The 10,741-nt window shown below is 52.3% G+C and overlaps 4 protein-coding genes across 4 annotated transcripts; 1 reads left to right on the top strand and 3 right to left on the bottom strand.

Annotated features, from left to right (window-relative positions):
* Nucleotides 1-220: 220 nt before the first annotated feature.
* On the bottom strand, nt 221-2,378 carry NEUTE1DRAFT_58629 (uncharacterized protein; the record flags this gene model as incomplete). Its single annotated transcript, XM_009849073.1, has 2 exons — nt 221-2,168; nt 2,267-2,378. The coding sequence occupies 2 exons, from the start codon at nt 2,329-2,331 to the stop codon at nt 443-445; spliced, it is 1,791 nt and encodes a 596-aa protein (XP_009847375.1).
* Nucleotides 2,379-2,704: 326 nt separating this feature from the next.
* NEUTE1DRAFT_58625 (uncharacterized protein) lies at nt 2,705-4,134 on the bottom strand (the record flags this gene model as incomplete). The annotated part of the gene is made up of 4 exons (XM_009849072.1): nt 2,705-3,684; nt 3,742-3,767; nt 3,828-3,846; nt 3,905-4,134. 4 exons carry the CDS (start codon nt 4,052-4,054, stop codon nt 3,103-3,105), a joined length of 777 nt encoding a protein of 258 aa, XP_009847374.1.
* A 268-nt stretch (nt 4,135-4,402) lies between these two features.
* On the top strand, nt 4,403-5,744 carry NEUTE1DRAFT_77307 (uncharacterized protein; the record flags this gene model as incomplete). The annotated part of the gene is made up of 1 exon (XM_009850130.1): nt 4,403-5,744. The coding sequence occupies one exon, from the start codon at nt 4,413-4,415 to the stop codon at nt 5,742-5,744; it is 1,332 nt and encodes a 443-aa protein (XP_009848432.1).
* A 2,450-nt stretch (nt 5,745-8,194) lies between these two features.
* NEUTE1DRAFT_77305 (uncharacterized protein) lies at nt 8,195-10,434 on the bottom strand (the record flags this gene model as incomplete). The annotated part of the gene is made up of 2 exons (XM_009850129.1): nt 8,195-10,204; nt 10,276-10,434. 2 exons carry the CDS (start codon nt 10,417-10,419, stop codon nt 8,195-8,197), a joined length of 2,154 nt encoding a protein of 717 aa, XP_009848431.1.
* Nucleotides 10,435-10,741: the final 307 nt, after the last annotated feature.

Below are 10,741 nucleotides of genomic sequence, written 5' to 3'. Positions count from 1 at the left end.
GTCTGGCCCTCACTGGCTTATCTATGGGAGAGCGGACGGGATCCCGAGTTCTCCAGTGGGTATGGTCGTATGTGATTATGTGATGCCGACAAATCACCTATATAATGGCGGTTATTCCAGTAGACGTGAGCCGGAACGGGTGTGATGATCGAGACCCAACGTCTTCAGGATACCACGCAGAACAAAGTTCGCCAGAGCACAGAAACGAATGCCTCATCGAGCTTCAGATCACTGTATTACACAGGCCAACATTGCGCAGATGTTAACAGGTGCCTACCTCCTATTTTCCAGAAAAGAAATCTTTTACCGTAAATAACACGAAGAAAAATGCCCGAATTTACAAAAATATGTACAAAAAACTCCGCTATAATGATATCATGATCCGCTCTATATCCCTCCTTCATTCCATTCCTCCTTTTGCTCACAACTTAGCGCACTCCCCTTAAGCGTCAGTGACGCAGCCGGAGCTAGCATCCTTGACGAGCTGGGCGTACTTCCTGAGAGTACCACGCTTAGCCTTGGGCTCAGGCGCCTTCCACTCCTTGCGGCGCTTGGCGAGCTCCTCCTCAGGAACCTCAAGGTCAAGAACCTTCTTCTCGGCGTCGATGACAATGGTGTCGCCATCGCGGACGAGACCAATGGGGCCACCCTCCATAGCCTCAGGCACAATGTGGCCGATGAGGAAGCCGTGAGAACCGCCGGAGAAGCGGCCGTCGGTGATGAGGGCAACGTCCTTACCGAGACCGTAGCCCATGATGGCGGACGAAGGCTTGAGCATTTCGGGCATGCCAGGGCCGCCCTTGGGACCCTCGTAGCGGATGACGACAACGGTCTTCTCGCCCTTCTTGATCTCGCCGCGCTCGAGAGCCTCAATGAAGCCGTCCTCGTAGTCGAAGCAGCGGGCCTTGCCCTCGAAGCGGAGACCCTCCTTGCCAGTGATCTTGCCGACGGAACCGCCGGGGGCGAGAGAGCCGCGGAGAATCTGGATGTGTCCGGTCTCCTTGATGGGGTTCGACAGAGGGCGGATGATGGTCTGGTCGGTAGGGAAGTCGGGGAACTTCTCGACGTTCTCCTTCATAGTCTTACCGGTCGAGGTAATGCCGGAGCCGTCGATAATGCCCTCCTTGAGGAGGAACTTAAGAAGGGCGGGGGTACCGCCAATCTTGCAGAGGTCCTCCATGACCCACTTGCCGGAAGGCTTGAGGTCGGCAAGGAAGGGGGTGCGGTCGGAGACAGCCTGGAAGTCATCGATGGTGAGCTTGATGCCAACGGAGTCAGCGATGGCGATCAAGTGGAGGACGGCGTTGGTAGAACCGCCAAGAATGTTGACGACGATCATGGCGTTCTCGAAGGCCTGGCGAGTAAGGATATCGGTGGGGCGGATGTCCTCGCGGAGGAGGTTCTTGATGGCCTCACCGACGCTCAAGCACTCATTCTTCTTCTCGGGAGACTCGGCGGGGTAGGAGGAGGAACCGGGAAGGGTCATGCCGAGGGTCTCGATGGCGGTGGCCATGGTGTTGGCAGTGTACATGCCACCGCAGGCGCCACCACCAGGGCAGGCGTTGCGGATGATATCGAAGCGCTGCTTCTCGTCGATCTCACCGGAGATGTACTGGCCGTAGGCCTGGAAGGCGGAAACGATGTCGATGTTCTCGCCCTTCATGTTGCAGCCGGGCTTGATGGTACCACCGTAGACCATGATGGAGGGGCGGTTGACACGGCCCATGGCGATGAGGACACCGGGCATGTTCTTGTCGCAACCGGGGAGGGAGATGTTGGCGTCGTACCACTGGCCGTTCATGACGGTCTCGATGGAGTCGGCAATAATCTCACGGGACTGCAAGCTGTAGCGCATACCGGTGGTACCCATGGAGATACCGTCCGAGACACCGATGGTGTTGAAGCGCATAGGGACGAGGCCAGCCTTGGCAACGGACTCCTTGACGAGGCCGGAGAGGTCGAGAAGGTGCATGTTGCAAGGGTTACCCTCATACCAGACAGACGAGATACCGACCTGGGCCTTGTTCATGTCGTCCTCGTTGAGGCCGGTGGCGTAGAGCATGGCCTGGGAAGCACCCTGAGACTTGGGCTGGGTGATGTTGGCCGACACCTTGTTGAGCTGCTTCTCCTGGGCATTGTAGCGGCGGGGAGTGGTGGAGAGGGAGCGGCTGGAGGGGGGAGGAAAGATCTTGGTCAGTATCGCTTTCTGAATAGCTTCACTTGCGCTTGGACATCAAGGTTGTCTGTCACTGGGCTCAAAACTCACAGGGAGAGACGGGCAGAAGCCAGAGCTCTGGGGGCCTGAGCCCGCAGAAGGGAGGGAGCGAGCATGGTGTGCGGAGGGGAGAGCTGCCGTGCAAGAAATCGCTGGCAGAAGGGAAGGGTGCAAAGGGGGAGAGAATCACAAACAAAAAGAGGGTCAAGAGGAAGATTTGGGACAGCCGCCGCAGAGGCGACTCATTCTTTTCCGGGCGGCCTGGGCGAAGTCGGCGTCCAGGACTCACAGGGCTTGCCGCCAAGTCCCAAGTCCACCCCGCAAAAAGCTTCCATGCTCCCCATGTCGACCAGGGGGAGGTGAGATATACGAGCTTTGTGATTGGTCGATCGCTTCTGTCATTGATTACTTCAGTGAGTTGCCGTGACGTGTCTCGACAAGTGGAAATAGCTTGCGATGAACCACAGAAATGAGGAAAAGTAAACATTGGAAGAGAATTCGGGTATTGCGTCTCTATGGTCATGGCAATATCAACCTGCAATGGCTTCAATGGCTTCAAGAAAACCATCATGTTGGATCTGGCTTACCGTCCACTTCTTACTCAGACCGACAGGTCCCACCACATGCGCTATGAGGCTCAGGCCCCACATTCTTAAATGTCAAGCTTCCGTCATCGGCACTGGACTGGAAGATTGGGCTATTACCCCCCGGAAATGCCATGCCTCTGCACATGCACCATTTCGCTCCATCATTCTTCGGCCGGTATTCGACCGTAGACACTGATATGACATCCGGACCGTTGCCAATCTCGTTCAATGCTGCTCTGATAGGCAAGGCGCATCACATATGTAGCGTCCGCCATGAATCTCACGATATGGAACTCGAGCTCACGGCTGAGGCGCCGGCGTCTCACCATCCCTTGCCTTCTTCTCCGCCTCATCCTTCACCCTCCTGTCGAGAATTTGGTCCACAACGCCCAATTCCACCGCCTCCTCCGCCGTCAGGTACTTGTCTCTCTCCATCATATCGCTGATGGCTGCGAGGTCGTATTTCTCGTAGCCAAACGCCTTGTTGACGTGCGACTGCACAATCTTGTTGATCTGCTCTCTTATCCTCTGGATCTGGTTCGCATAGATGAGGATATCGGATGCCTGGCCGCGTGTGCCGCCAAGCGGTTGGTGCACCATGACCGTGCTGTGAGGCAGCACGTACCGCTTCCCGGGCTCACCGCCGATGAGGAGGACGGCGGCCATGGAGGCGGCGGCGCCAACGCAGACGGTTGAGACTGGCGACTTGATGTAGGTCATGGTATCGTAGATGGCTAGACCGGAGCTCACTTCGCCGCCAGGAGAGTTAATGTACATGGTGATGGGCTTGTCAGGGTTATCGGATTCTAGCCAGAGGAGCTGGGCAACTATCGCGGCTGAGGTGGTATCGTCGATCGCGCCATTAAGGCATACTATACGTTCCTGGGAAGGTCAGACATGGTCGCATAGTACGTGTGTAAAGGTGAGGCCTGGACGTACTTGTAGTAGTTTCGAGAAGATGTCGGCTTCGTTGCGATTCGGTCAGCGCCCTGCTCGAGATCGGAAGGGTCTAGTACAAGACATACATGTTCGCCATCCTCCAGCCTGTATAGTTAGCCAAAGTCCAAAGGGAAACAAGTCAACGGTGGAGTTCAAAGCGTACTGTGACCTCTGTAATGTATGGCATGGGGATGTTGCCCATGGGCCGCAAAGGTGCCCCCGAACCGGAGCCGGTGAACTGGGAGAAGCATCGGCGTGTCGCGGGCGCGCCAACCCGTCGCAGAATGCGCATTGCCGCTCGTGGAGAGTTCATGATCTTTCGGATCTGGATACACTAAATCGCGAAATATCTGTCGTTGTTTTGAAAATCTTGCCAGGCTGGGTAAAGAGACGAGACCTTCAATGGCTTGCGATAACAGTCCGGAGTCAATGTTCAGAGCTCCAGGCAGGCAAGTGACGAACTGGAGCTCCCCTTGCAGCGAATGTGGGGCGTCCTAGTTTCTTAGAGCTCACTTGCAGGGGTGCACTAACAGCAGACCTAGAGCACGGACTTTCATCGAAGTCCATCTTGAACTTCATCACTTTTCGACCAGAAGATTATCCGCGATTTTCGCTAACACTTCACCCATTTCTCTCTCTTCACGGCGTATGGGAGAATCAGACGGTCAAGAATGAAGTCAACAATACAAAAATGTTGCGCCACAGGGCCCTCCGTATCCCGGCGCTCACTCCACCAAACCTCCCTCCTCCGCTCATCACCATCACATAACGATTCCAATAAGTCACCACGATCACCATCCTCCTCACGAAAAGACGACTATTCTGAAGACTTCGACCTCGACCCTGACGACTTCTACTTCTCCCGCCCTTACCAAATCGACCCCACCACCAAATCCGTCCACACCAAAACCGGCCTCACCCTCCCCCTCAGTCCCATCATGGACCCAACCTACCACTCCTCCCGCAACCGATGGAAAGAGCGCAAACCCACCTCCCGCCCTCCAGGTCAACGCGTCTCCAAATTTTCACAACTACTCGAATCCAATCCTTTCGCCTTGGCTCTCGCCGCACCTCTCCGCGCCTGCACCGCCACCGACGTCTTACTTCCCAAACCTTTTCTCCAGAAATTCAATCTCCTCCGCCACCCCGAGACAGACGAGCCGTGGTTTGTGCCTGCTGATCTTTCGGCGCACGGCGCTGCTGCTGCTGATCCGGCAAAGCAAAAAGACCAGGCGTTGGGACCGTCAGGGTATACACTAAGTAATCAGACGCTGTTGCACGAGTTTACGATAAAAGGCAGTCCGTATTTTGGAAGAAATCGGAAGCTGTTGAGGCGGAACGCGACGAATAAGACGGGGCTGACGGAGGTGTTGAACAAGGCGGTTTGGAGAGAGGATATGGATGCGTTGGTACTCAAGATGATGCGACGGAGAATCGTGGATGAGTTGTTGTATCTGACGGGGAAAGTGACGGGGAGTTTGAGGAGGAAGTATTTGACCCCGTTGAGGGGGGGTTATGAAGAGGCGAGGGAGAGGAAATTAAGAGGTGCGTTGGTTTATGTTGGTGGAGGGCCGGGAATGACAAACGGAAAAGTTACGAAGCCCCCGATGAGGGTGTCGACTTTGGAGATCAAGGGAGAGCGGTATAGTACTAAACTACCTGTTTATGATGCTACGGTGCTACTTGGGGAGGAGGAGTTGAAGAGGTTGATGGATGAGGAGACGGGATTTTGGAGGCAGGCACAGTTGTATGCGGTAGGGAGGGAGGCAACGACGGAGCTGCAGATGAAGTTGTGGAAGCTGGAAGGGTATATGGCGAAGGGGGAGCTGCCTCGTCATGAGGAGGTTGAGGTTACGAAAGCTGCTGAAACGAAGGATGTGAAGAGGCAGGTGCCTGGTGGCCAGGGGCAGCGTAATGCTACGAAAGCTCCAGCAAGGGACATGAAGGGGCCTGGAGGAGGTGGTAAACCCGTAAATGGATGGGGAGGGGTTCGAAGAGTCTAATGGCATACAAAGGCCCAAGGAGACACCGAGTACTCACCTGAATGCGTCAACGCTGGATTACGGAAGACGAGCGGTGTGTGAGTGGCCGAGCCACTTCGAATGTGTTTGCTTGCCATCTTCACCCACTTTGTTTCCTTCCCTGGAGACTTCAAACTTCACCCGATGCCACCGAAAATATTCAAAGTTGATATTCACCAGATGCTTCTTCAATGTCCAACAAGTGGTTCTCACCGCCCTACAGCAACAACACCCCCCGAGTCAATGATACAATGGACGGATAGACAAAAAAAAAGAGTCTACCGTACCTCGCAATGCCTCGTTTGCTCCTCCCACCCGTCTAGTAGGTAGGGAGATAGGCAACTGTACCTCTAAAATCTTCATAAAATCCCATCAATTCGGCTCACAAAAAGCCCGCTCCTGCTCAGTTGGCATGAGAGTCACCGTCTTTTCTCATATCATCGAGCTGAACCACCTCCTCTCGTCCTCTAGCGCTTGCTGATTGCATGGAGCTCGAGAACCGCAACCCTCCCTTTTTTCCCCCTCGGTTTTTTTTGTCAACAACACTATCATCCCCATGTCCTCACCACCCGCTTCAGTTCTCCCAGTTCAATTCTCCAAACAAAATATCCAGTTTCTATTTCCCTACTCAATGGACAATTTACACTCCCAAACCCAAATTCTTCTCTCAGCTGAGTGCTCCCCACCTTGCACATTACCGCGGCGTCAGACACCATCACTCTCCCTCTCTCCCTCTCTCTCTCACACATACTTTCCTTCTCTTCTCGGTCTCTTTCCCCAACTAGGCAATCCACTCCCACGCCGCATTTCATTTCAGTCCCTTTCTGCATCTCCATTTTCGCATTCGCATTTGTTTATGCAGATTGCACATTTGAGGCTCTTAGAGCCTCTCTCCACCCCTGTCTGTCTGTAGTGTAGGACGTGATAACGTAAAAAAACGATCCATCATCAATCACCTCAACTGATGAATGAGCCTCAATAGCCAAGAATACCGGGGAGAGAGCCAATAGGAAGTGTTTAACCCCTGACGATCGAAGGGAGGGTATTGGAGCGAACGGTAGTGAACATTGTATTATTTTAATACCCCGCCGGAGCCTTGTACGACATCGAACGGTAAACGTCGGCTTGGGGTTTTGTTGTTGATGATAGCTGCTGGAGCTAAGTTTGCTGGTATTTTCCAATGTTGTGTTGTTGAGGGCGGTATGACGAAATATCAAGCCATATTGGAAGCCTAATGTTTTTCTGTTCTGTTGGTCATGTAAGCCATTCATGCTTTGGGTGTCTAGCTTCGTTCTTAAGCGGATATTCCAATGCAGATCTCGAAGTGAAATTGCTATCTAGATCTAGTGTGGTGTCTTGATTTGTTGTCATTCCTTTTTGACAAGGCGTATTTCCATTGTTGATCTGTCAAAGATGGAGATCTGGAGCAGTCTGGACCCCCAAATCGCATGATATCAATTTCCCAAGACCAGGCTACGATCTCGAAGTTGCGGGAACGTTGTTTCAGTCGCCCAATCCGCGAAGGGTTCGAACTTGGGTGTGGATGGAGGTGTATATATGCCTTGGGTAAAACGTTATATGTAAATCAATGCATCAACTGTCGGAATGTCTTTGATTCGCTTAGACTGAATAGACAAATGAACAATTATCTTCGCTTTAATGTGTAATCTAGGATCGCCATGCATATTCCACGGTATCTCAATGCCTCATGTCAGCTGTAAGAACTAAGGTGTAGCTAAATTCACAAGAACCCGCAGATGATCACCCGAGAAAGCGGGGTGGATGTGATGAGGCTCTGTTATCCGAGCCCACTCACCTCAATGTTGGTTCACGGCTGTAACGTCAACGAAAGAGGGTGTAGGGAGTGATTCGCTGCTACATAGATGGCTTGGATCAAAATGGTAATGGCTTGATGTAGGGTAGGAACAGCCAAGGCTAACCACCTGGCCGCAGGCCTCTAACCGAGTCTAGAAGACCGGGAGAACGTACCTGTTGTGTATCCAAAGATGCATTGATCTACCTGAAGTCAGGCTCGACAGTATCTTCTCAAGCCACCACATGCGGTGACGAGTTTGTGTAGAAAACCCCGGCAGCCTTGCTTAGAGGAGACCCCCCGAAAAGTATCGGACATATTTCTTCATGAACAACCGGGGGATATCAATACACTAAGTCTGACTGCTGTGTTGTAAGTATCGATGATGAGCGAGCCGGTCTGAATCATTATCTGTGATGGACGCATAAAACATTCCAGAGCAATGGATCTGCGGCTGATGTGATATGAGTCGCTATTGATTTTGTTCGCTAGCAATAGCAAAAACTGCTATTTGTTGTTACACACCGAGTATATGGTTTTCTGTCAAACCATACCATACCATTGATGCATTACAGCCCGGTCTTCATGTGTGGTCCTAACCTGTGCCCGTCTGTCTGTCTCAGAGGCAGAAATGAAATCCCTTTCGGATGGTCTGATACTGTGCTGGTTCAATGGTGCACCAGGAAGCATCAGTCTTGGTACCATGCACCTGTGTTGCCTCCGTCGGTGCGTTTTTTTCCGTCTGCCTCTTCTTTGCCGTCTGCCTCCCCCTTGGAGTTTGCCTTGCCCTTCCTAACTGCCTGCCCCTTCTTACTCCATCGCCATGGTTCTGATGAGCGGTAGAGTTGTCACTCGCAGTAGTTCTCGAACCGGTTGTATCGAGTGATTGAGGTCGACCAAACACCATAGGACCTGGGTATGGCAAAGTTCCCGCGAGTGAAATGGACGGGTCAAAGGAGATGAACACAAGAGCCTTTTGCTTACTGCCGCCAGACCCACCCGCAGCATACACAAACGAACGCTCGTCCCAATCGCCAGTGATTTCGCCCACGTAGTTCGGTGGGCTGAGGATTTCGTAGAGTTGAGCTAAAGCTGGGTTGGGTGATTCGAGGTCCTGATTGGGTGGCCAAGAAATGGGTTCTTCGTGTTTGTACATTTTGTATACTTCCTCGAAGTGTGTCTCCGCAACTGATGATGAACTTTTTGCTTTCGGACAGCGGCTCCAATCGTCAATTTCTTCCGGCCTTCGGCGATGTCGCGTACCTCCACGGATGCGCATCCGCTGCTTGCCCGGATTCGAGGGTGATGGGTCGTCCACTAGGTCAAGAAACGTTTGGCAAGACGGATGATATGACAGAATCGGGCATTTATTGCGAAGGAATACCGGTCCTTTAGAGCTGTCATCCCCAGGATGCACATCTCGAGGGTCCCGGGGAGGTAGGATTCTAGGTGGCCTGTCACATCGTTGATGATTTGATTCTGAGTCGCCAGGTTCTGGGCTGCCATTATCTGGTTGAACTTCAGCGTTACTTTGGTCAGATTCGTTGCCTGAATTACCCTGGCCACCTGGGCTTGAGCTATTTTCACCGAAGTTGTTTCCATTGGTATTGCTTCCATCGAGGCCACCTTCATTGGAGTCGGATATCGAGTGACTGTCATTCTCGCTAGGCCATTTGATCGTAGTTGTATAGTAAGTACGTGTCGTGGATGAGCTCCCTTTGATCCATTCTTTTCGCGACTCCACGACCTTGATCTCACCCGTTGCTTCATCTTTGAACATTTTCATAAACGTCCACCTGTGGTCCATTGGCCCGTCCAAATGATTTCTCCGCAACAGCCCGTCGGGTTTGAGTTTGGACATACCATTGAAAGACAAAGGAATTCTTAGGCAATGATAAGGCGAGACCCAATCGGCTTCCTCCTCTTCGAGCTCGCTGTAATTCGAAAGCGAGTAAATGTGACCATTGAATATTTCGAAGCACTGGGTAATGCCTATCTCAAATGGCTGAAAGTTGAAGGGATAATAGCGCAAATGAGTAGCGGGGTGCCATGTGTTGGCTGGAATGTTGTAAGCGTTCCACACTACCACTCGTCCTCTATAATAGTGAGATCTTCTGACGATAAATAGGGTCTCGTCATTGTTTCGTACCACGACCCTGTTAGGTTCGAGGCCCACTAGACGTCGCGCAGTAAGGATTTTGTGGGCCTGAGCACTGAAGACAACGAGCGAACCCGTAGTAGGGAACGAGGCAAAATGATCTTCATTTGAATAGGGCTTCTTATAGTAGTATAAACAGGAGACGATGTTATTCGAAACGTTGAGAGGCCGAAGGCGATAATTGCGTATCTTGCGAGACTCGGGGATCGCTTCATCAAGAAGGAATCGAATGTCGACAACGACTTCGTCGGCTGCGGACCCATGGAGGTTCAATATTCGAAGTTGGCCCTGTCGGATATAACAGAGCACGCCATTTTGATATATCCAGTCCTCGCCAAAGCCAACGACAGCAGCCAAATAGGGGGTGACCGAGGAGATGGACTGGCGGCGCTTCAGTAAGCGTCGAAGTTCGTGGGCATAGTTTTTGGTAACGCGGGCGTTTTGAGTCTCTGTCGCTGCCGGTGCTTTGCTCTGTGCCGTGGGCATGAAAGTCAGCTCAGTCTACAGACGAACAGATAGGGTAACCAGTTGGCGAGACGAACCTCAAGCAGTCGTTTTGCTATGTTCGATTCTGTCACTAGAGACCTCAGATGTCTGCAGGTGAGACTCAGTTGCCAAACATCGTCTAGGTCGAGCTCGTCCAGCACATAGCTGACCATCTCGTACGGCAGCTTAAGCAGTGACATGATGTTGCAATATATGTTCCCAACAATGTGCTGGCGAGACCTTGAAGTCCCCAACGGGCGTATGCAATGAGTAGGTATTCCAGAAAAAATTGGGACTTTGGATAAAGGAAAGCAAACCAAGCTGAGAACGAATGGCATGAATTTAAGTCTGAGAGAAAGGGATATGGCCAGAGTCCAGTGGTGACGCTGCACGGAAGACGAGCAGTTCGTCAAGAGGCAAGCCAAAGAGCACTTATACCTCAGCTGTCTCGGCGGTGTTTGACCTTTCCCAGCAAACAATGTCAAGCAAGTGGAAGCGAGCGAGGAGTGAGGGTGATGGGAC

This window comes from Neurospora tetrasperma (genome assembly GCF_000213175.1).
Source record: "Neurospora tetrasperma FGSC 2508 unplaced genomic scaffold NEUTE1scaffold_1, whole genome shotgun sequence".
In the NCBI taxonomy this organism is placed as follows: domain Eukaryota; kingdom Fungi; phylum Ascomycota; class Sordariomycetes; order Sordariales; family Sordariaceae; genus Neurospora; species Neurospora tetrasperma.
The sequence above is the reverse complement of the archived record's forward strand: the minus strand, read 5'-3'. Positions and strand labels throughout refer to the sequence as shown.